General features: G+C 34.7%; 1 protein-coding gene across 3 annotated transcripts in view; it reads right to left on the reverse strand.

The window, feature by feature from the left end:
- Positions 1-27,263, reverse strand: part of LOC150096729 (uncharacterized) — a 357,894-nt gene that overhangs the window by 29,653 nt on the left and 300,978 nt on the right. For all 3 annotated transcript variants that reach the window (XM_090408396.1, XM_090408397.1, XM_090408395.1), the window contains exon 16: positions 13,783-13,855. In XM_090408396.1, coding sequence (XP_090264522.1) covers positions 13,783-13,855 — 73 coding nt within the window. The remainder of the gene's footprint in view (positions 1-13,782; positions 13,856-27,263) is intronic.

Raw genomic sequence — 27,263 nt, forward strand, 5'->3', positions numbered from 1 at the left:
AGAATTTTGAAAACCACCTAAGTCATTAGCACATTCTGGCAAAAGTTTTCCAAACAGCTGTTATGCAGCTAGAAGTCATTTGCTCCCACGAGTCATGAATGTTTTCAATTATGTGTTTAATGTTAAAATTTTTCCAAAATTCTTGGAGCATAATCACATTTTCTCCCGTGTTGTTTCTACTGCCTTTGAGAATGTCTTTTTAAGAAAATAGACTTTGAAAGTTGCAATGATGTCAATGGGTTTTAGCAATGATGTATTTGGTGGAAAAAATAAAACTTTCGCATTCTCACACAGATCATTAAGAGAGTTTAGGTGACCAAGTGCATTATCATCAATGTCATCATGCTCATGATTATCTTTCTCTCGGCCAGGAAACACTCCTCGAGGCTGGCATGTTTTTGTGTAGTAAATTTAAAGGCGCATTAATTAAAACTCTTGCCGTGTATATACCACGGGATTGTCGCAATTAATTTCGCTGCGTTAATTAAATGCCATGTTAAGCAAGGGATAGCTGTATATGTGTGTGTATATATATAATTTCTTTTAAATAAAGGAATGTTACTAACTTCTTTAGTTTTCTTACATTATCTACTTGGTGGCACTCTTTAGAATTTTCTGTTAATGTTCAATTGCCATTATGTGTTCTTTTACTGAAGATGCCTATGATACTTAGGCAAAAATTCTACGCTAATAAAATATATTACGCGAGTTTATAAAGATAGTAAACCATCTGAAAGATAAGCGACTGTCAAGAAAAGCTAAACAGTAATTTAACCCCCCCACCACCACACACACACTTAATGTGAAGTGAATTTTAAGATGTTGGCTATTAAGGTAAGAATCCCAAGTATCTTGCCGATGGGGGCCAAATAGCAAATGCATCATCAATGAAGTGTAACAACACTAAGGGTTCGAAAGCAGCTGTGAGATTTTGTTCTCAAACGTCTGTGTAAGGGACGCTTTAAGGGTCAAAGCTATATAACTGAAAGGAGACCTCCACATAGTTTAAAGGAATGCAGAGAACTGACCAGGGCTTCTGACCTAATGTTCAATCCTCATCTTCTCATGGTGCAAGATGTTAGGTATCTACCTGGATACTGAATGGATGAGGATGGGCTGACAATTTGGGATTTAGCCGACCAAATTGTATTCTTATTGGCTTAAGCCAAAATTTCAAATGATGGTACAACATAACAATATTTCATGCCGGCTGGGGCATCGCCCATTTAAACAACCCCCTCCACAGTCATTTTTGCCAGGGAACCAGGGTGAACAGCGAAAATTCAGCAACTGGAACAAATCTGAAAAAACACCTCAACTCAACATTAACAGAATTAAAGATCAGTACTATCAACATAAGAAGCCCGAATGGCAAAGAAATGGAGCTAGCTGAGGAATTGGATAAGTACCAGATTGACATAATAAGGGTGACTGAAACAAAAAAGACAAAAACTGGTGAGATATTTCTGAGCAATAAATACAAAATGTTATATTCAGGCAATAACAATCAAGGAAAAGAAGGAGTAGCCATAGTATTCAACAGAAAATACGAGGCTAATCTTCTTGAATGGCAGGCAGTCTCAAGTAGAGTAACGTGGGCAAATATGAGAATGGGGAACTGGACAATGAGACTTATTTGTGCCTATGATCCCACAGAAGGTTCTACTAAGATAGAAGTGGAGGAATTTTTTTGAGGCTTTAGAGAAAGCAACTGACACAATGAAAAAAGGAAAAGTTGGTCCTTGTTGGGGATCTAAATAGAGTAGGATATGATTGTCTGACATACAAAAATATTTGGGGAAAATTTGAAGAAAAGAGCAAAGCTAATAATAATGACAAATACCTGTTGGATTTCTGCTCAGGACATGGACTGGTTATTACTAACACAATGTTAGAAGATAAAAATGTGCACAAATTCATGGAGAGAAGAGGCAAGGAATAAGAAAAGTCTCATTGACTATGTTATTGTTGATAGTGATGTTTTCTGCCTGGTTCAGGACACCAGTGTACAGAGGATTTGATATTGGAAATGATCTCCATTTAGTCTTGCTCAGAATAAAACTGAATTTCATATTGAAAAGAAGAACATGTAAGTTTCAAAAAGAATAAAAGTTGAGCAGCTCTTAGATGTGAACTGTAGACTAAAATACACAAATATTATTCAAGAAAAAAATTAAAGATTTTGAGAACAGGAACCAAACCTTGACAAAGATTCAGTGGAAAATCTTGAAGAAAACATTGACTGATTCAGCCAGAGAGGCATGTGGTGAGGTTGTCTGCAAGGATAGAAAAATCAGGACTCCATGGTGGATACAGGAAGGAAAAGAAGAAAGCATATCAAAAGTTCTGGCAAATAAGTCAGCTTGTGCTCTTAAAGAATACAGAGACAAATGTAAGAAAGCTAAACAAGTCATGGGAGGACTTTAGTAAGAACATACAAAATAAATATCAAGAAGATGGCAAGATATTCTGGATGTTGTTGAAGAAGCTCAGAAATGGAGGAAAGAGTCTGTAAAAGGAATTGGATATGATAAAGGTGACATGAAAACAGGAGAAAAAAGATATCCCTGAAGTATGAAGTAATTACTTCGGAAAATTGCTAAATGAAACAAGCAGTGATGACAGCACAGTAGTAAAAAAACACTCACCAGACATGCAGTCAGGAATACATATCCACACTTGAAGTAGAAAAAGCCATCAAATGCCTGAAATGTAGAAAGTGCAGGAGTAGATGATATTTGACCAGAAATGCTCAAGTATGGAGGTATATAAGTCTTATAATGGCTGCACCGCATAGTTCAGAAGGCCTGAACAGAGGGATGAATTCCAGATGATTGGAGTAGAGCTTTCATAGTACCCATATAAAAAGGGAAATAAAACTGAATGTGCAAATTACAGAGGTATTTTATTACTGAGTGTTCCTGATAAGATTTATGCAAGTATACTTGAGAAACAGTTAAGAAAGATTGTGAAGAACAAGCTGGATTCAGGCCAAATAAAAGCTGTCAGGATTAGATTTTCACTTTATGACAGATAGTTGAGAAATCATGGGAATATAAAAAGATCTGTATTTAAGTTTTGTAGATCTGGAAAAGGCATATTACAAGGTGCCAAGAGAGAAGCTATTCAAAACGTTACAGCTATATGGTGTTAAACGGGACATTATATCAAGCAATACTTAGTCTTTGAGTTGTAAGTCAGCAGTTAGAATTGAAGGAAGGTGGTTTAATGTTAAATTAATCTCAGCTTTGGATGATGTTATACTTCTAAATAATGCACTACTAGTCTGCAAGATTCTCTGACTAAATTGAATAACTGTTGTAATAGATATGATTATGATGGTCAGCATTAAAAAGACAAAGTCAATGAAAACAGGCAGAAACATTGAAAATATCAACTGCATTGTGAATGGAGAAACTATTGAACAAGTAAAACATTTCAGCTACTTAGGCATGATTTTTAGTGAAGATGGTAAATTAAATATGGAAATATTAAGCTGGTATGCCAGGAAGTCAACTGAATAAATTTATATGGAATAAGAAAGAAATTAGCCAAAACACTAAAGCTGTATAGCAGACAGTGTTCAAACCGCTTATGGATCTGAGAGCTGGGTCAGAAGTAAAACAGGTGACCAAAGACTAGAGACTGCAGATGAGAGTCCTGAAAAAGATCAAGGGCATGAACAGATGGCATCAATGCAATATCATATTTAAAATGAAAGAACTTGACATTATCAGCATCCAGGAATGCATTAGCAAAACTAATCTCAGGTGGTATGGTCATTTAAACAGAATGGGAGAGGAAAGATTAGCAAAACAAGTGTTCTCTGCCAGGTTGGCAGGAAAAAGACCCAAAGGAAGACCAAGATATAGGTGGACTGATACAGTAAAAATTGCCTTAGAAGAGAGAAATATAAGATCTGATAATATTGGAGTCTTGGCAAGTAACAGACTGATTTGGAGGAAAATTGTAGATAGGAAGTTAGTAATGATGTAAATTTTTCATGTAGTACTATGATATCCTGTACATTCCCTTTGAGGGTATATATATCAGGAATTTGATGTTAATGACTTCCATGTAAAAGTTAGCTAAAAGGGGAGACCCATTGTAGTACCATGAATCTGTTTGTAGATTTTTTTCCTTAACAAGTAAAGTAAACTGCACACATAGAAAATGTCAATAATTCAAAGACATAAGGGGAGTTAGACTTTATTAAATTAAGGATGTTTGTTAGTTGTACATTTGTAAATGAATTGACATCAAAACTAGCCATTATGTCTGAAAAGGACTTCCTGGTATAGGATTCTTACATTCCATGTTCTTATGCTTGTTATTTTTTTTCATGTCTACTACAACTTAGTAGATATTAACAATAACTACAACATAGTAGTACATATTTTTCACCTTCACTATCTTGGTTCCCTAATAGTGGGTACAACCCTTGTTTGACTGGTCAACAGTCGAGCTGGCATGCATCTTTAGGTTGGTTTGAGTTCATTCAGTTTCAGTAGTTAAGTTTCGTCAAGTGTCAAACCCCCCTTGACAATAATAACATTGGTTATGTTAGCAAAAACATTACAAATACCAAACAATTATTACTTAGAGAATTACTGAATAAATATATGTAATGAGATTTGAAAATAAATGGCTGATGATGACATAATAAAGAAGGCAATGCCTTTTAGTTTACAGATAAAATAACACTAGTTAAGAGTACTTGCATGCAAATCAAGTTAGCTTGACATGTTGCTGATATGCTTCATAAACAATCCCAATATAAATATTTGCACTTCAAAATAAGTTGAATAATGAATTCTGCCACTTTCATTTAACAGACTAAAATAAAAGTTTTCAATTATCATTATTATTACTACACAGGCATTGCAATGGTGTACAGGCTCATCTTGGAAGACTCACACTAACCATTATGCCTATCACACCTCCCCTTAACGTTGTACACTGACAAAGCAATCAATAGCCTCTGACATGTTCTATTCATTTACAACTATCCAAGCAATAAATTTAGTCCATACAACCCTTGTGGTAATAGGGATCTTGTTCTTGGCAATCCGGCCATGTATTGGAAAACATCTTTAACATCCACTCTTTATCACCTGTTAGCTAAACTTTATAAGTCACAAACTGTCAGTGTTATATCCCATGGTGAGCAAGCATTCCAGAAACCAGTCCTCATTTTGGTAGGCCAACTCTGAATCTTCTACACCACTTCTACATCCACAAGAAATCAGATCTGTGCACATTAGTCCACAGATAGTCGATATCAAAGCCTTATTAAGAGGGATAACTTTCTTATCATTCTTGTCAGTATGTTTCTTAACATTCAAGTGATCTTTTGAGATATTTTGTCCATTTCTGTAATAAAATCTGCTTCAGCTCTCTGTATATGGTAATCCCCAAACTTCGCCTTATCTCTAGTAGTGCAGTTCCATTTATGCAATATATAGCATGTAGTTTTTTCATCTTGAAGTGCCACTTAAAAAATATGAACCTCCAAATAAGTTGAATAACAAATTCTGCCACTTTCACTTATCAGAAACAATACACTTAAATTATAATCCTAACAAGCCAGCCAAGCCTGATGAATCCCAGCCTGTTCAAATCTCACTCTAGGCATGGATATATGCAATTGTCTTTGGAGAACAGATGAATTTCTCTAGAATGAGACCAATGTGCTTGTTGGACATTCAAAAAATTAGGAAAATTAAAATATTCAAAGATATAATTATCAATAACCAAAGTGGATCAGTAATGATGAGTCTTTAAAATCCACATATATAATCTTTTCCTAGTTTATGATAAGACTCACAGGCTTACTTGCCTTACTGAAATTAAATGTAATTTGCATAAAAATCTAACAAGAGTTTCCAAGGATAACTGCCATCAGTGTAAGAAAATAGGATGTTCTTCCCATTCAATTCCATTCTCCTTTGTTCATTTAAGAATCTAATGACTTTATGTTAAAAAAATGTTAATTTTCTTGACCATAACAGTTATAAAAAGACTTCTAATAGGACTATGTTGATCAAGTACATATAATAAGCAACTATACTTTACCAACTAAGGCTGTTGGCATCTTCAGGGTACATAACTGATGTAAGGCACTAAAAAGTAAAAAACTGTTACAAACTATAATCAACCGATTCAAATTATATTAGACAAAAGAACATAGTGCGTACAAAACATGCATTGAGCGTGCATGATCTCACTTGTTATTTAGGAACATTCTATGGTTGGCACTGTAATTCAGTTCTGGTGAGTTATGAGATCTAATAAGGGTCTTCCAGATCACGGGCAAGATTAGTCCTTGGTTCCTGTTAAGGTTTTGTGTACAGCAGGCAACTGCTGTGGCTTCTTTAATAAATCAGGAGTAGAAGTCTTCCTCTATATAAGGAATTGTGCTTCTATCCCACTCTATGACATGGTTCGTTCTTGAGAAGTGAAAAGCTATGTCACAGAGTGGGATAGAAGCACAATTCCTTATATAGAGGAGGACTTCCACTCCCGATTTATTAAAGAAGCCACAGCAGTTGCCTGCTGTACACAAAACTTTAACATGAACCAAGGACTAATCTTGCCTGTGATCTGGAAGACTGTTATTAGATCTTTTAACTCACCAGAACTGAATTAGTGCCAACCATAGAACGTTCCTAAATAACAAGTGAGATCATGCACACTCAATGAATGTTTCGTACGTGCTATGTTCTTTTGTCTAATATAATTTGAATCTGTTGGTTATAGTTTGTAACAGTTTTTTACTTTTAATGCCTTACATCGGTTATGTACCCTGAAGATGCCAACAGCCTTAGATGGTGAAACTAGTTGGTAAAGCATAGTTGTTTATTATATGTACTTGATCAATATAGTCCCATTAGAAGTCTTTTTATAATCTAATGACTTTTTCCCTGGCAAAGTCCAGATTTCATATCAAAGCTTGAAAAGATTCCAGAAGTATATATCACATTTATATACTTCTGGAATCTTTATAGTCTCATTGCATTTCAACGTATACTGCCATATGCATGTTAATAGTCTATAAAAACTTGGTGATCATTTATCAAATTTGACTACTGTGTAGGGAAAAAAAAAAAATCCTTTGTTGATTTTCCTTTGCAAAATTACACTAATATTTTCTGATGTTTGAAGCATACACATTAATTCTTTTCCAGATCTGGAAGATAGCATGTTGTAGCAATTGCCTAAGAGGAAGACGCTTCAAGAGTAAATGGTAAACACGAAAAGTCCTTTAAAAAAAAAAAAAAAACAGGACATAATATGGCTGTATTCCAGTCCACTGGATTTTCTATTTTTACCATATTAGCTTCACTTTATAAATTGGAGGAACACCCTTAACATGTTCTCATTTTAAGGATGTTCCTCCAATTTTGGGAATTCTTCTGAATTTATTATTAACCTATTCATCCCTGGCTTATTTTTTTAATGTTTTAACAGCATTCCCATTCTTCCAATCATTGCATCTTAAATGTAAGGTTTCCATCATCAGGTTGGTGGTAGTGATGATGATCTATGTAAAAGTATCTCAGAAAATATATGTTTTTTTAATGTTGCTTCCACCTATGAAAGGTTATTTGCAAATCTATAGTACATTTTGTACCATGGATTGGATAAGGATTTTATTTTCTATTTTTATCAATTTTATATACAGTTGACCCTTGAACAACGTGGGGGGTTAGGGATACCAACCCACCCCTGCATTGTTTAAAAATCCTTGTATAACTTTTGACTCCCCAAAAACGTGACTACTGATAACCTACTGTTGACTGAAAGCCTTACCGATAACACAAACAGTAATTAACACGTTTTGTAAGGTATGTATGTATTATATACTATATTCTTATAATAAAGTAAGCTAGAGAAAAGATAATGTTATTAAAGAAAACCATAAGAAAGTGAAAATACATTTACAGTACTATATTTTATTGGTACTGTAAGTTTATGTCATCTGTTTACAAGATGAATCATATGTCTGTCAGTAACTACATCAACGTTGTCTTATATGATACAAAACACTGTAGATGTTATATGCATTACTAACACTGAACATCAGAAATGAAAAGATAATGCGAAAAAAAAAATTATTTATTTACTACAGGTACTGTATAAAGATTCGTGATAAGATTCATTCTAGGCTTTATGGTGGTTTCCCTCTTCGGTCATTCCTGACCCTAGGTGAGTTCTTGGCAATTTTTTTTTTTTTTTTTTTTTTTTTTTTTTTTTTTTTTTTTTTAAACAGGGTAGTTCACCCCCCCTCCCCCAATTTCATCCAGGCTCAGGATTGGCATATGGATGGTTGGAACATATCCATGTGTGCCCACGGGGCCAGATCGCCTGTTCTGGGGGACGAAAAACCCGAGTTTCCAGGTGAAAAAAATCCCTACCTCTATATGAGACAGGCTAACTCACCTTTTATCAAAAGAGAAGTTCCCCATGCTACTGATGGGAATCAAACCCAGGTCTTTCCGACCAAAGGGCTTCATCTATACTGACTGAACTATGGAGACTCGGGCTTTATGGTAGCCTAGTGCAATCGATGCGATTGCTTCGCAGTAGCTTAGCCTAATGAATGAATGAATGGTTATATAATTTTTATTTTATACTAATTAACAAGTTAATTTTATGCACTTATGATTTAATACTGCATGTTTACATTTCTCCTCGACTGCAAATAGCCATGTTCAGTCTGCAAGTGTTTGTGCAAGTTTTGATAAATTTTAACTTTTTTTTAATAATAGATTTGTGTATATTTTATGGTAGTAAATTATAAAATAGACTAGTATCTAAATATATTTTATGCCTTAACGACATACCTAACTTTTTCTTAATATTTTTGATTTCTAAGCTACATGGTTCATCTGCGAGTTTTTCAAATTGTCAAAATCTCTTAAATTTTTTTCAATATATTTATTCAAAAAACATGTAAGTGGATCCACACAGTTTAAACCCACATTCTCAAGGGTCAACTGTATATATATATATTGCATTTTTTTTTACTTGTTTTTTACATAGTCCAGAAACCCTGCTCTAGAAACCAAACATGGAACTTTTTCAAGCCACTTCAGGCTTCCAAATTGCTGTTTGAATTCCCCAACAAAAGGTTGGTTGATTGATAGTCCCTGCTACAAATGCTCAACAAAAGTTAAGCAAGTTTTAGCACGGTTGGTAGTTGGAAGGGGATCAATCATTCGATGCTGTTGCCACACTCTCCCTCCATGAGTCTTTGGACTCCTTGGAGGTGTCCCATAATAATAATTTCTTTTTTTTTTGGGTAATTAAATTGCCATGGTTGTCAGTATTTGAGTTTGTAGTTTATATCTTCTTAAGTATCCAACTGCATCTGAAGAATCTCTAAGTTAACTGTATTATTTTCAGTTACTTTTCCATGCTTTATCAAACTTTGTTTTGCTTTCAGTTATTTGTAAATTGAAAGGTTTCTTTAGCATAAGTAATAATATTTTTTATCCAAGTCCATCTATTTTCTTAGTTTCAGTTATAAGAAGGAGGTGAATCTCTTGATCTTTTTTGCATACTGTCTTTGTATGTTTACATCTTAAGAGTTTGATATTTTATAAATTTCTATTAATAGTTCTCTTTTTTAACAAAGAGTCTGCTTGAAATGTGCCATTACCAGTTATCCACATCAGCCTATATGGCACTAGACATCGGCCAAGTTGGCACATGACTATCGAGTCATGTGCCAACTGTTTATGGCCTCTTTCCATGGTTGATTACTGTTCTATCTGGAGAAAACTTTGTTTATGAGTTATTTCTTCTGGGGAAGTATGTGCTATTAAGTCCTCTGGAGGAGGCAAAGTTAATGACTCATTCCATTATCATATAAATGTCAGAGACTATCTTTGGCCTATATCTTGTTTCTTTTCCTGTTTTAGCATTTAATTCATCTATAATAACTAACTTTATACAATGTCCAGGAAAAGAATCACATTATTCTTTCTAGTTCTTTATAAAATTTATCTTAAGCTTTGTCATCCTTAACCTCTGCTGGTACATAATTATTGATAATGGTAACATCAAACAAATATCTATATCTCAGAACATAGATGTAACTGAGTTCAATCAGCTTAGTTTCATCTTGTGATATATAGACTTTCATTAGTATGAAAGTTTATATATATCACAAGATGTCATTTTTTCCCAGAAAATTCCACATTATTTTCATGGATGTTTTAAATTAATTTAATGTTATTTGTATAGTTGAGTCATCCGCATGGTTAGCCTAGTGGCTGTGCACTTTGCAACCATATGCATGGGGAAGGAGTGTCCTAGGTTCGATTCCCGTCAGTGACATGAGAAGCTGAAGGATCTTCCTCAGCCATAGCTAAGTTAGCCGGTCTTGGGCGTTGAGAGTATGGTTCTATTCTCCAGTTTATCCTGGAGTTTTTCATCCTGCAAAGCAGGCAAACCGGCCTTGAACTCAATCAACACTACGGACATAGGATACACTGGGGCATAGGGTTGACCACCTTATCCTATGAACGGTTTGAGGTCTGATGATTAACAAACCCTCGACGCTGCAAGGTAAAAGGAAGATGAGATGAGATGATGTATAGTTGAGTCTACAGTTTATTTTTCTATAGATTCAACTATACAAACATCACTGAATAAAAAATGACACGGTTGGAAAATAAGAACCAAACCTTGGAACCTTAGTGCCAAATAGTGAAGAAAATATTGACTGACTGATGTGGTTAAGTTGTCTGCAAGGATAGAAAAATAAGAACACTATGGTGGACACAATACGTTAAAGAAGCAGTCCTGGACAAGAAGAAAGCATACTGAAAGTTCAAAGCAAATAAGTCTGCAGATGCCCTAAGTTAATTATAGCTAAACGAAAGGCATGGGGAAAACTCTGGTAAGAATATAGAAAATAAATATGAGGTGGCAAAATGTTCTGGAGGCTATTGAAAAAGCTTAAAAATGGAAGAAAGAAAGAATGCTGTAAAAAGGAATAAAAAATGATAAAGATGACATGAAAATTGAAGATAAGAATATTCTAGATGTCTGGAAAATTACTTTGAATACTTTGAAGGAATGTTAAATGAAACAAACAGTGAAAGAACAGTAGTAGAAAATTTTCAAGAGGAGTACCTATTCAATATTTGAGGTAGGAAAAAAAACATCAAAAACTTGAGAGGTGGAAAGGCAGCTGGAGTAGACAATATTTGACCAGAAATGCTATAATATGGAAGTATAAGAGTTTTGCAGTAGCTACACATCACAATTTAGAGGACCTAGTCAAAAGGTCGAATTCCAGATGATTGGAGTAGATCTCCCATAGTTCCCATCAATAAAGCTGAATGTGAGAATTATAGAGGAATTTCTACAGCATAGAAATGTATCTTTGCCAGCATACTTGAAAAGAGGTTGAGAAAAATTATAGAAGAGAGACTTGGAGAAGAACAAGCTGGGTTCAGGCCACAGAGGTTGTCAAGATCAGATTTTCACTTTATGACAAATAGTTGAGAAATCATGGGAATATATCAAGCATATGTACTTAAGTTTTGTAGATATGGAAAAGGCATATGACAAGTGCCCAGAGAAAATCTTTTCAAAACACTATAATTATAGGGGTAAATGGACCATCACAAAGAGCAATATATAGTCTATATTTAAATTGTAAGTTAGCAGTTAAAGGAAATATAAGAAGGTGGGGTGATATAAAATCAGGAGTAAAACAAGGTGCACATCATCTCCCCTCATTCATCATCTATATGGATCACATTATGAAAGAAAGTGGCATTAAACCATATTAAAACTGGAGTTATCAAATTTAGCTCTCTGCTCCATGTAGATAATATACTCCTAAACACATCCTCCAGGGTTTGCTAACCAAATTGAATAACAGCTGTAACAAATTTGGCATGAAAATCATAACAGAAAGACCAAAACTATGAAAGCAGTTAGGAATGTTGAAAACTTCAGCTACATTCTCAATGGACAACCTATAGAACAAGTAAAATATTTCAGCTACTTAGGCACAGTTTTTAGTGAAGATGCTAAATTAAATTTGGAAATAGATAACAGATAAACAAAGTTGGTGCTGTGGGCAGCAGATGAACAAATTTATATATAAGAGAAAATTAGCCAAAACACCAAACCAGCAATATATAAGACAGTGTTCACATTAGTTTTAAGTTATGGATCTGAGAGTTGGTTAGAAATAAAGCACTTGATTAAAGACTAGAGACCACAGATATGGGTTCTAAAAAAGATTAGGAGAGTGAACAGATAGCAACAATAGTAGAATCACATGAAAAAGATATTAGGTGGGAACTTGACATTGTTAACATTGAAGAATGTGTGAGCAGAGCTAACCTATGGTGGTATGGCCACTTAAATAGAATGGGTGAGGAAAGGATAGATAAAGCAGTGTTTGATACCAAGATGGCAGGAAAGAGATGCAGAGGAAGAACCCTGTAGGTGGATTAATTCAGTCTGAAGTGCCTTAAAAGCATGAAATGTTAGATAAGACAATATTGGAGTACTGACAAGTAATAGACTAATTTGAAGGAAAATTGATAGGAGATTAACAATAATGTAAACTTAATGATGTAGTGCTGTCATAATAGCTGTGAACACCCCTGGAGAGTACATATTGGGAAATTGATGCTTTTATCTCTTTGCATTTTCATTCTTCTTTTTCACTTCTAAGTTCTTAGTTCAGCCTATCTTTGTTAACTCTGTTTCAATTATATAAGTCCAGCCTTGACAGCTAAGAGGGTAAATCCCCTACTTTGCAACTGAAGTTACAAGTTGAAATTCTATTCGGACATGGAAGACATGGATGTTTGTGATGCCATTAGATAGTAAACAATTTTCAACAGTGAAGGTGACACCATCAGCTTGCTTGGGGGGGGGGGGGGGGTTCTATAGTGGCACTAATAAACTGGTCTCTAAAGGTCCACATTAGATGACTCTCGTGGTGTCCTTTTTCTTGGATAGGATAATAAAGCTATTGTAAGAATTCTATGATCTCAGAAGAGTTTTTATACAGATCTTTCTCTTACTCTTCAAGAAAGAACCATGAAGTTGACAGTGAAGGACAGTACAAAGTCTTCACGTATCAGTGAAGATGCTATATACTTAAATGGAAGCATAAAGCAAAATGAAATCTACAGTAAAATTATTTTCCTTGTAATTCCCTTTGGAACTGCTCAATTAAATTAAACTGCTATTAGAGCAATTATTTTCCTGTCTACTTCAGCAAATGAAAGAAGACTGCTCTCCATCGAGTTTTCTTGCTAGAAGATACATGCAAGTATAATAATCAAGTGAGATTTTTAACTTCTTTTATTGTGATCTAAGAAATTTGAGAGGCAAGACTGACTGAGTACAATTAACAAAAAGTAAATAAATAAAGGAAGATAAAATTGTTTGGTGTTTAATGTCATCCCTCAGAAATTAATTTAATTGAGAATGAGAGTAATGTTTCTTTGAGCTCATATGTAAATTCTAGAATGGCTATATAGTTATCTTCTATATTTAATAAGAATTTAAAACTGAGACATATAAGACAGAAATTTTTACTAATTGACATTCTGCAGAGAATATTACTTCTATCAGTTTCCTTTAGAGGGACAAAGAGAATGATTTAATATCTTCCTCTTCTCAACCCATCAATCCGTAAGGTGGCGAGTACTCCAATTAGGGATCATGACAAATGTTAATAAAGCTGTTTTTCATTTATTTAAAATATAACACCATTACCACAGCATGCATACATACCTCAATTGGAGAGTCCAAACCGACTGGTAGTTGCACTGTAATAGCTTTTATTGTGTCTATCTTATTCTTCATCCTTTAAGATATATACATACATATTATTAATCAACAAATACAAGGTAGCTAATATTTACTGAATAGACCTTATTTGTATGGTTTGTTTTCTATTCTTTAATTATGTTTTCCTACACTTACTCTCTATCAATTATAAGCATTATTGAATGTAATCCTTTTAAACTGATGTAAATTAAGTTTTTTTTTAAATAATAATAATAATCACAATCAAGAATGAGAAACATTATATAACAAACTGGCTAAAACTACAGATATTATAATAAATTAACCTAACCTAAAAATTTGTGTGAAAACTTTGGAATATAATAAATAATAGGTACGGTTAACTCTCACTATAGCAAACAGTTTGTTATGGTGAGTTCCATAGCATTAAAAAACACAAGAGATAAGTAATACTATTTATTTAAAGCCATATGTTTCAGCCTAAATATTAAAGGTCATCATTAGTGGCAACAATAGTTAATTAAAAATGTTGAATGTGAACAATGGATTAATTCGCAAAAGTAAGAGTTGCGTGATGTTATACATAAAACAACACAATGGTATAACTGAGGAAATATTGCAATATTGATAATTCATTAGGTATTTAAAAAAAAATTATGTGTGATTATAAGAAGACATTTCCATATCTTAGAAAGAGGCAGTTGTTCCAATTTAAGTTCAGACAGCAAAGTGAGGCCACAGCATTTTCTTTAAACAAGCATTCAAATTTATAGAGACATCCACGAAGCATGTTTTCAACTACAGGATGTTGTGGTCTGTATCTGTTCTGTACTGTTCCAAGCTAGATTTTTCAGATTTACTCTTGCTAACGCAAGATGCTTTTAGATGCTCTGTAGAAAAGAAGCTCTGTTGCTAATGTAAGTAGTGTTCTTGTATTCTCTTTTAAACGCTCTGTAGAAAAGCAAATATGAGAACATCAAATCTTACATTAGCAACAGTAAATCTGAAAAATTTGGCTTGGCACAGCATGAAATAGATAGACCACATCATCCTATGGTCTGAAATATGCTTGCTTCATAGATGTCAGCATAAATTTGAACGCTTGTTTAAAGAAAGTGAGTTTAAAGAAAAGAGAAAGTTTAAAGGGGGGTGCTTAAGGGTCAAAGCTGTATAACTGAGAGGAGACCTCCACATAGCCTTTAAAGGAATGCGGAGAACCGACCAGGGTTTCTGACCTAATGTCCAATCCTCACCTTCTCGTGGTGCACCCTGTTGGGTATCTACTTTGATACTGAACGAACGAGGATGGGCTGGCAATTTGGGATTTAGCCGACCAAATTGTATTCTTATTGGTTAAACCAAAATAAAAAATGATGGTACAACATGACAAAATTTCATGCCGGCCGGGGTGTCGCCCGGTTAAACAAGGCCCCCGTTGTTTTCGCCAGGGAACCAGGGCGAACAGCGAAAAGTCAGCTACTGGAACAAATCTGAAAACAAACCCCAACTCAACATCACCAGAGTTAAAGATCGGTACTATCAACGTAAGAAGCCTGAATGGCAAAGAAATGGAGCTAGCTGAGGAATTAGATAAGTACCAGATCGACATAATAGGGGTGACTGAAACAAAAAAGACCAAAACTGGTGAGATCTTTCTGAGCAATAAATACAAAATGTTATATTCAGGCAATAACAATCAAGGAAAAGAAGGAGTAGCCATAGTATTCAACACAAAATACGAGGCTAATCTTCTTGAATGGCAGGCAGTCTCAAGTAGAGTAACGTGGGCAAATATGAGAATGGGGAACTGGACAATGAGACTTATTTGTGCCTATGGTCCCACAGAAGGTTCTACTAAGGTAGAAGTGAAGGAATTTTTTGAGGCTTTAGAAAAAGCAACTGACACAATGAAAAAGGAAAAGTTGGTCCTTGTTGGGGATCTAAATAGTAGAGTAGGAAATGATTGTGAGACATACAAAAATATTTTGGGAAAATTTGGAGAAAAGAGCAAAGCTAATAATAATGGCAAATATCTGTTGGATTTCTGCTCAGGACATGGACTGGTTATTACTAACACCATGTTCCAACATAAAAATGTGCACAAATTCACATGGAGAGAAGAGGCTAGGAATAAGAAAAGTCTCATTGACTATGTTATTGTTGATAGTGATGTTTTCTCCCTGGTGCAGGACACCAGAGTGTACAGAGGATTTGAAATTGGAAGTGATCACTATTTAGTCTTGAGCAGGATAAAATTGAATTTCATATTGAAAAGAATAACATGTAAGAAAGTTTTAAAGCGAATAAAAGTTGAGCAGCTCTCAGATGTAAACTGTAGACTAAAATACAGAAAGATTATTGAAAAGAAAATGAAAGAGTTTGAGAACAGGAATCAAACCTTGGAGATTCAGTGGCAAACTCTGAAGGAAACATTGATTGATTCTGCCAGAGAGGCATGTGGTGAGGTTGTGTGCAAAGATAAAAAAATCAGAACTCCCTGGTGGACACAGGAAGTTAAAGAGGCAGTGAAGGAAAAGAAGAAAGCATATCAAAAGTTCCTGGCAAATAAGTCAGCTTTTACTCTTACAGAATACAGAGACAAATGTAAGAAAGCTAAACAGTGTGTAAAACTAGCTAAACAAAAGTCATGGGAGGACTTTGGCAAGAATATAGAAAATAAATATCAAGAAGGTGGCAAAATATTCTGGAGGTTGTTGAAGAAGCTTAGGAATGGAGGAAAGAGTGCTGTAAAAGGAATTAGAGATGATAAAGGTGAAATGAAAACAGGAGAAAAAGATATCCTTGAAGTATGGAGTAATTACTTTGAAAAACTGCTAAATGAAACAAGCAGTGATGACAGCACAGTGATAAAAAACAGTGACCAGGCATGCAGTCAGGAATACATATCCATACTTGAAGTAGAAAAAGCCATCAAAGGCTTGAAATGTGGAAAGGCAGCAGGAGTAGATGATATTCGACCAGAAATGCTGAAGTATGGTGGTATAAGAGTCTTACAGTGGCTGCACTGCATAGTTCAGAAAGCCTGGACAGAGGGACGAATTCCCGATGATTGGAGTAGAGCTCTCATAGTACCCATGTATAAAAAGGGAAATAAAACTGAATGTGAGAATTACAGAGGTATTTCCCTACTGAGTGTTCCTGGCAAGATCTATGCAAGTATACTTGAGAAACGGTTGAGAAGAATTGTGGAAGAAAAGCTTGGTGAAGAACAAGCTGGATTCAGGCCAAATAGAGGCTGTCAGGATCAGATCTTCACTTTACGACAAATAGTCGAGAAAGCATGGGAATATAACAAAGATCTGTATTTAAGTTTTGTCGATTTGGAAAAGGCATATGACAAGGTGCCAAGAGAGAAGCTATTCAATACGCTGCAGTTATATGGTGTCAATGGGGCATTATATCAAGCAATACTTAGTCTTTATTTGAGTTGTGAGTCAGCAGTTAGAATTGAAGAAAGTACAGGAAGATGGTTTAATGTTAAATCTGGTGTGAGACAAGGATGTACATTATCCCCTCTGTTATTCATTATCTATATGGATCACATTATGAAGGAATGTGGTATTAAACCTGATATCAAAATTGGAGATGTTAATGTCAGCTCTTTGCTTTATGCGGATGATGTTATACTTCTAAATAAATCCGCTACAAGTCTGCAAGATTCTCTGACTAAATTGAATAGCTGTTGTAATAGATATGGTATGAAGGTCAGCAATAAAAAGACAAAGACAATGAAAATAGGCAGAATCATTGAAAATGTCAACTGTGTTGTGAATGGAGAACCTGTGGAACAAGTAAAACATTTCAGCTACTTAGGCACAATTTTTACTGAAGATGGTAAACTAAATATAGAAATAGACAACAGAATCAGCAAAGCTGGTATCGTGGGAAGTCAATTGAATAAATTCATATGGAATAAGAAAGAAATTAGTCGGAACACTAAATTAGCTGTATACAAGACTGTGTTCAAACCAATTTTAACTTATGGATCTGAGAGCTGGGTCAGAAGTAAAACACTTGACCAAAGACTAGAGACCGCAGATATGAGAGTCCTGAGAAAGATTAGAGGCATGAACAGATGGCATCAATGGCAATATCATATTAAAAATGAGGATATTAGGAAAGAACTTGACATTGTCAGCATCCAGGAATGCGTTAGCAGAGCTAATCTCAGATGGTATGGTCACTTAAATAGAATGGGAGAGGAAAGATTAGCAAAACAGGTGTTCTCTGCCAGGTTGGCAGGAAAACGACCCAGAGGAAGACCAAGATATAGGTGGATTGATACGGTACAAAGTGCCTTAGACGATAGAAATATAAGATCTGATAATGTTGGAGTCTTGACAAGTAACAGACTGATTTGGAGGAAAATTGTAGATAGGAAGTTAGTAATCATGTAATTTTTTCATGTAGTACTGTCATATCCTGTACACCCCTTGAGGGTACATGGCAGGAATTTGATGATGATGATGATGTTTAAAGAAAGTGCTGGAGCCTTACTCTACCATCCAAGCTTAAATTGGAAATTAACTGCCTCTCTCTCTCTCTAAGATATGGGTAAGTCTGATTTTAATCATACATCAGTTTTTTTTTTTTTTTAAAATAGCTAATAAATTATCAAATATTGCAATATTTCCTCAGTTATACCATTACTTTGTTTTATGTATAACATCACATGTTCTTACTTTTTCAAATCAATCCATTGTTCGTGTTCTACTTTGTAATTAACTATTGTAGCTACTGATGGCCTGTAATATTCAGGCTGAAATATATGGCCTTAAATAAATAACATTACTTATCCCTTGTGTTTTTCCATGTTAATTGAAGAAACATTTCATGGCACAAGTATATTTTAAACAACAATTCTATAGCAGTATTTGCTCTACTGAGAGTTGACTGTACTATACTTATGACTTCCATTTTGTTTCTTATAGCAACCCTAATGAAATAAGGCACTAGAAAGAGAACAAATGTAACCTGTCACCCCCTGATCTTTCAATTCTAAATGTATCTCCCCATAAGGGACATCCAGGAGATCCCATTCTGAGATCACTCCTCTATAGGAAATGAGTGTTTTATGAGTTGTAACTGTTACTGGTATTCCATCCACCGAAGTTGCCCTGGGGTAGGTTTTCAGAATGTTGTTGACATGATGTTTCTACATGGATGTTAGCAGAATGCAGTTTCTTAACTGTTTGGAAGAATATGTCAGTCCTAAACCCTTTTGAATAAAGCAAGGTGACATTTTCCCTATTGACTTTTTGCCTGTTTCATGGATGATTAGAAAAACTGGCACATTTATACTGGTGTCACGTCTTTTGTTTCTTACATCTGTTATCGAACAGTGTATCAATAGTACCACTACTTCGTTGGGACTTTGTTAGGGCTCCTGAAACCACTGAGGATAAAAAAATTCATTCTCAAGTGGTTTTTCATTCAGTACCAAAGCTCCCAACCCATCACAGAGCCACATATAGATTCTCTGACAAGCAGTGATTGCACTTGGAGTGGAACTACAGGGCTACTACAGATGCTATATGAGCACACAAGAAGCCTCGGGGGCCTGTCACTGGACCACTGGGAAGGAGAATTACTATAGCACACCCCTGCAGGCAAGCCCACTAGCCGATTGATCCTGTCAGGACCACCCACCTTGCCAAAGCAGAGGCCAAAATAGTGCAAGAATCCCCCCCCTCCAGATGTCCAGTGGTCGCTGCATGGCAAACATGGCAGCAAGGCATTGGATCCCATCCCAGTGATAGTAGTCTGAAAAATAGGATAGTTAAAAAGACTGAGGAGAAGTAGAGCAAACAATACATGAAGAAAAGCAATGAAAAAGAGGAAGAAAGGAGCCAGTATCATCATTGGCAGGTCCACTCCACTACAGACAGGTGCCTCATGTAGATGGGGACAGGGTGATGCCTGTACACAAGCTAACTTGCATTCTCCTTCAGTTTTATTAATTCTACACTTCCATTTTCCAATAAATAAAACTTCTTCCCTATACTTAATCTAGATCCATTAAATGCAATCCAACAGTCATACATAAGCTTCTTCATCAATCAAATTCACTCCATATATCTAAAAACTGTATTATTTCTACTATGCAACCTGCACATTAACTCATTTTATCAAAATGAATACTCATTTACTGTGTAACATTAAAAGAAAGAACGTCTCTCCAAGGATTAGTTCATGTTTCTGAATTGTTTCATTTTTTTCTAAATAATATTTGTATAGTTGAGTCTACAGTTCACCTGCAAAAGCTTATGTCTAACTTTCATTCTTTTTAAAATTTTCTTACATATTGTTCTTTTCAGTGTCATCTTCATTTTATCCTACATAAAACTACTAAGTGATAATCACTTCCAATTTCAAATCCTTTATGTAGTCTTGTATCTCGAACAAGACTACATAAAATATGAAGATATCAGGTAACAACAATAGCATAGTCAAAGAGTGTAACAAATGATAACTAACACTGGATTTAATAGGTTATGATAACATAAATAGTTAAAGAGATTAGTTTTACCATATATATATGTCAGTGGCTTCTTCTGGATTAGGAAGAACAAAAAATACAATAAGTAGTAAACATGAACCATTACATAACTAAAATAGGCCATGTAGGAACCATTTACAATATCCCATATTCCTGTGGCCTTCCTTACACAGGGAAAACATCTAAAAGTTTGGAAATTAGACAAAAAGAGCATACTGGAGACATTAATAACAACAGAGAAGACATCTCAGACCTAGCTTTCCATTTCTCCCACATTTACCACAATATTGAATGGGACGAGAGCTCCATGCCTTACATAGAAGACAACTTCTGTGTCTGCAACATCAAAGAGGCTATAATGGCTATCCACACAAGGCTATCAACAAAAACCAAAGGAATGATTTTATGTGATATTTGGAAGTCACTTATTAGATCTTTCCACACTTCAGACTTTTTTTTGCCAATTATCATGCACACCTACTGAACAATGACTGTTCCATGCCAGCTTCCATGCTTTTATTTATTTTTTAATCTTTTGTGCAATGGTTCCTACATGGCCAGTTTTAGTTATGTAATGATTCATGTTTACTGCTTATTGTATTTTTTTTTTTTTTTACTTCTTAACCCAAAAGAAGCCACTAGCATATATATGATGAAACTAGTCAGTTTAACTATTATCTTGACCTATTAAACTCAGTATTATCATTTGTTATATTTTTTTTTGTCAAAAAATTTATATACTCATAGTCAAGGAACCTTTTCTTATTTGCCATGTCTCTCTCTCTCTCTCTGTGTGTGAATTTGGCACGTGTTGGAATATGCGTTAGTAATAAGACTAGTATATATCCTAATACATATCAGAAATCCACCAGGCACTTTCCATTATTATCATTAATACCCTTTTTTCTTCAAATTTGTCCAAAACATTTCTATTCTGGTCTGCTGTTTAGATATCCATCAGACTAGATTTTCATTGTTTTCATGTTCTCACTTTTCTTTCTTGACAAAACTGGTCTCATCTTTCATGGAACGGTCCCTTACAAATTACCATTCTCTATGCCATTACACTCACAATCATGATCTCTTTTTAATGCATGCATGCATTCATGCTACAACTCAGACATCTAATTTCCCTGAATATTTGCATTCACTATTTCGTTGAAGAACAGTTTCTTGAATTGTCTAATATTAAACCCACTCGGACATAATCCATTCTGTAAGCACAAATCCTTTCAACTATCAAAACCACTCCATACATCATAATATACTCCACACCATTTCTCCTACACAGTCTGCTCACTGAAGCATTTGCAAAATACAACTCTCTGCTAAAATTTGGTGTCATACCATGCAACAGACTAACTCAGATCTTGAGTGTTGTGTGTTCTTTTTCACCTACCCCCATCTCTTTCACATTTTATCTAAATATATATTGCATTTTACACCATTTGTTCTAATAATCATATCATCCACTTGTTTGTGAATGATACAAATATTTCACTCCAGAAAACAAGCTTTTACTGTTCATTCATCTAGCTTATCCCAATCACTCACAAAATCGTCACCATATTCTTTTTTCTGCATTTTTCTCCCCTCACCAACGAATCTTTGTAACTTATTTACACTGTTGCAACCTGAATGGTTTTGGTTCAGAACGGGGGGGGGGGGGAAATCATTCAGAGCTTAACATAATAACAAAAAAAAATTTAATGAAAAGAAAGGCTTGCACTTGGAAAAACACACAGGAATTTTTACAATCTTACAAGGTAATGAATTATAGTAATGTATCAAAGCAGCATGTCATTTGTTTAATTTTAATGAGCAGGAAATATTGTATTTTATCATTGTGTGGAATTTGCTTAAACAAGTCTAAATCACTGGACAATTGTAAGATTAGGTTCAAAGGTTTTGTACTTGCTAGCATATGACCCGAGGCAGTGTAGTTCATAGAAAGCGAAGTGTATGGAGATTCCGAGAAATTACGCTGATGTAGCAGAGAGAATGTTAAGAGAAATTCATGAGGATGAGAATATCACAGCACCGCGTAGGAGTTCCTAGAGAAAAAAAAAAAAGAGGGCATTGTGCGAGGACAAACAGGGCTTTTTTCTTCGACTTACTGGTTTTGGATCGTCTCACCGAGGTGTACCCGGAGCTTCCTGGTCATGTGAGTAGTGCAATAGGCAGAGATGAGTGGTGGCGGGAATTTGAAGTAGTCTCCCAGCGATATGGCAGACGGAATTCCAGTGCAAGTGAGCGAACGTGTTCCTAATAAGCGAACGTGAGCTTGTAGATGTCCCCTGAAGAAATCTCTGAAGATTGAAGTAGCCATGTTGCGGATGAGAAAGCCTATCCAGTAACGATACAACGCTGCACGTGGGATAAGGAAGGAACCACCACTTGGGCATAACAAAGGCAAGCCAGACCTGGGACCTAATCAAGATTTAGTGAAGGTAATGTAGACTTTTGTTACCTAATTACGAGATCGTATGGAAGGAAGGAAATTAATATGTAATGTAATTTATGTCAGGACAATACAATATAGAGAACTTTAAGTGAATAGTGCAACTTAGTACGACCTGATATCCATCGTCAATTTGAACTGGATTGAATTGTTAAAAGGTGGCGAATCTAAATGTGCGCATATATAAGAATACTAGTTAGAATTTAATCAAACCAAAATTTACATAGTAATCCCAAAATATAGAGGGATAGTATGCTTGAATGTTACTTAAAGCATCCACTGAGCTGCTAAGTGAATTATCTAATGTGTATTTTGATATAGTTATAGGATGTATATAGAGTGGAAAATAAACATGTATTTTTATCTCAAATCTGAGTCTTGCCTGATAATGAGTCAACTCACCACTCATTAAAGTTCGAACCTAACAAGTGGGAGGGAATTAAACGCTAGAATATTGGCCACAACTGATAGTAGGAATTAATATATACGTGTAAGATTAATGGTAACATCTCCCTGAATAGTATTTCTTATCTATTATAGGATATAGGCTGGCGCAGCTCAGCTATAAAATATAAATTTGTCTATGTCCAAAAAGGAGACAGAACCAGTGTCTAGGTAATGCACTTGTCCAGCCTCGAAATTTTAAAATCCTGCCACACTGTTCATCATCATCAAATTCCTGACATGTACTATCAGGGGTGTACAGGATATCATGACAGTACTACATGAATAATTTACATCATTGCCAATGATCGACAATTATCCTCAAAATTAATGTTATCTGTCAAGACTATAATAGTATCAGATCTTATATTTCTATCTTCTAAAGCAGATTTTACTGTATCAATCCACCGATTTTGGTCTTCTGCTAGGTCTTTTTCTTGCCAATTTGGCAAAGAACACTTGTTTTGGTAATCTTTCCTCTCCTATTCTGTTTAAGTGACAATACCTCTGAAGATTAGCTCTGCTAACAATGGCAAGAACTTTTGTAATATCCTCATTTTTAACATAATACTGCCATTGATCTGTCTGTTCACTACACCTAATCTTTCTCAGAACTCTCATATCTGTGGTCTCCAATTTTTGATCAAGTGTTTTATTTCTAACCCAGCTCTCAGATCAGTAAGTAAAAATTGGTTTGAACACTATCTTGTGTACAGCTAGTTTTGACCAATTTCTCTCTTATTCCCTATAAATTTATTCAGTTGACTTCCTATCATACCAGCTTTGCTAATTCTGTTGTCTATTTCCATATTTAATTTGCCATTTTCATTAAAATTGTGCCTAAATAGCTGAAATATTTTACTTGCTCTACAGATTCCCCATTCAGAACATAGTTGATGTTTTCAACATTTCTGCATATTTTTATTGTATGTCTTTTTTATTGCTGATTTTCATACTAAGTTTATTACAACAGTTATTCAATTTAGTCAGGGAATCCTACAGACTTGTACAGGATTTATTTAGAAGTGTAACATTGTACATTGTCTGCATAAGTAAAGAGCTCAGATTAACATCACCAATTTTGATATCATGTTTAATACCACTTTCCTTCATAATGTAATCATACAGTATCTCCACTGTTATTCGTCATCTTATATGATGAATAATAGTAGGGATAATGTGTATCCTTGTCTCACACATGATTTTACATCAAACAATCTTGCTGTATTTCCTTGAATTCTAACTGATGACTTATAAATTAAACACAGACTAACTATTGCTTGATATATCCCATTTACGCCAGATATCTAACATTGTGAACAGCTTTCCTCTTGGCACAATGTCATATGCCTTTTCCACATCTACAAAACTTAAATACAGATCTGTGTTATATTTGCATGATTTCTCAACTTTGTCTTAAAGTTAAAATCTGATCCTGAAAAAAAAAAACCTCTATTTGGCCTGAACCTAGCTTGTTCTTCACCAAGTTTTCCTTGGCCTCTTCTCAAATACATTTGCATAAATCTTATCTGGAAGGCTTAAAAGAAATTTCTCTCTGAATCTCATATGCAGTTTTATTCCCCTTTTTATAGATGAATACTATTAAGAGCTGTACTCCAGTCATCTGGAATCTGACCCTATGACCAGGCCACCTGTGTAGCCACTGTAAAACTATTACACCTCCATATTTGAGCATTTCTGATTGAATCAGCAGCTTTTCTGTGTTTCAGATTTTAGATGGGTGTTTCTACCTCAAACAGTGATGTGTAATATCTGATTACATTTTTCTTGAATGTTTCCTATAACCATGCTGTCACTGCTTGTTTCATTTAGCAATCTTTTGAAGTCACCTTTATCATCTGATTAATTTTACAGTACTATTTTGTCCATTTTTAAGCCTTTTTCAACAGCCTCCAGAATATTTTGTAACCTTCCTGATATTTATTTTCTATATTCTTACCAGTCATTTCATGACTTTTGTTCAGTTATTTTTTTTACACAGTACTTTGTTTTCTTACATTTAGATCTGTATTCTCTACAAGTTGATTTACTTGCCAAGAACTTTCAATATGTTTTCTTTTTTTCTTCTACTACTTCTTTAACTTCCTCAATCCACTATGCAGTTCTGATTTTTTTATCATTGCAGAAAAACCACATGCCTCTCACTAATCAATGTTTTCTTCATTGCTACTGAATTAATTTTGAAGTTTAGTTCTTGTTTCTTAAGCTTTCATTTTTTCTTGAATAATGTTTATATTGTAGTCTATAGTTCACATATGAATGATGCTCAACTTTGAATCATTTAAAAAAAAATTTCTTGTATATTCTTCTTTTCAATATGAAATTCTATTTTATCCAAACTCTTCTTCCCTTTTCAATTACTTTCATATCTCCCTTCTCACACTCTTGCCTCTTTCATATCATTATTACTATCTTGCTTATTATTCACAAACACATTCAATTCATGCTCGCATTCCTCCTAGCATGTTACATAATATTATATATCTACCTGTAAACCTTATTAAAGCAAAACTGAAATCAGAAATCAAAATTTAAATACTAATTTGTTGAACAGTGCCACACCTTTGATGAGACAGGGAAGGAGTAAGTTTTATTGGATGAAGTCTTTGGCTATTTATATAGTTGCTCAGAGGTCAGGATCAATCCCCTTATTTTTGGAGGTATATGACATGGAACTTTCCCACTCTCTTGAAATTACTGTTGTTAGTGTGTGACAAACAGTAAAAAATTTCTTGGATGCCTGATGGAGGACTGGTTTTTAGCATTCATCAATAGATGGTGGGAAGGAGAGTGTCATGTACTTGAAGAAATAATCAACTCTCACCTGTTACATTTCTGACATCTCATTCAGGATAAACCATATGACTCAATAGAAATAAATCCTTAAACAAGCTATGAGTCAATCCAAAATATACAAAGACAATAATGATTTCAGTGTGTGCCTCATCAATTTCCTTTAGCTAATGGATTACAAGTTACGCAGTCTCTGTATATGCAGATTCTGAAGTAACTTCTTTGTCAATTTTGAGGATTTATTCTTCAAAGAAATCTTTCAAATGAGAATGCACAAGCTCCTTCACATCATTCAATGTCACCTAGGCCAAGATTTGTTCAAAGCTATATTGTCTTCCATTTCTTTTTTTGTTATTGTTCAGTGGGTTTAAAACCCTTCAAAATCAGGAATAATATGAACCAAAAAATTTTCCATACCACTGATTTATGGCTTGCAGTCCAACACAGGATCACTTAAGGGTCTTCTTCACCCTGTGGTGTACACCATTAGCTGATATCTACAGGATACTGACCAAAGAAGAATGAGATAGCAAGATTTTGGATTTAGCCAACCAAACTGTATTCTTATTGGCTTAAATTAAAATAAAATGATGACACAGCATGATGGAATTTCATGCCAACTGCAGCAATTGCTGAATTAAACAAGGCCCTCACCATTTACTTCAGCAAACTATGCAAACAGAAAAAAATCAGCTACTGAAACAAACTCCAACTTAACATTTGCAGAGTTCAGGATTAGCACAATCAATATATGAAGCATCAATAGAAAAGAAATGGAAGAATTGCATAAGTACCAGATTGACGTTAGAAGTGTTACTGAAATAAAAAACACAAAAATGGGTGAGATTCTTCTAAGAAACAAATACAAGATGTACAATGATGATCAGGGAGGAAGAGGTAGCTGTAGCATTTGATACTAAACATAAGGTTAATCTTCTTGAATGGTAGACAATATCAAGTATTGACATAAGCAAACACCAGAAAAGGGAAATAGATAATGAGACTTATTTGTGCCTTGGTTCCACAGAAAGTTTTAATGAACAAGTGAAGGAATTTTTTTCGGCATTAGAAAAGCAGAGCAGAAAAGGTTTAGAGAAAAGAGGAAAGGCAATAATAATTGTTAATAAATAAAACAGGCAATCAAAGATTAGAGACCACAGATATGAGAGTTCTGAGAAAGATTAGGAGTGAACAGATGGCATCGATGGTAGAATCATATTAAAAATG

This window comes from Typopeltis vanoorti, chromosome 18, assembly GCF_054136105.1.
Source record: "Typopeltis vanoorti isolate ZY-2024b chromosome 18, IOZ_Tvanoo_1.0, whole genome shotgun sequence".
In the NCBI taxonomy this organism is placed as follows: Eukaryota; Metazoa; Arthropoda; class Arachnida; order Uropygi; family Thelyphonidae; genus Typopeltis; species Typopeltis vanoorti.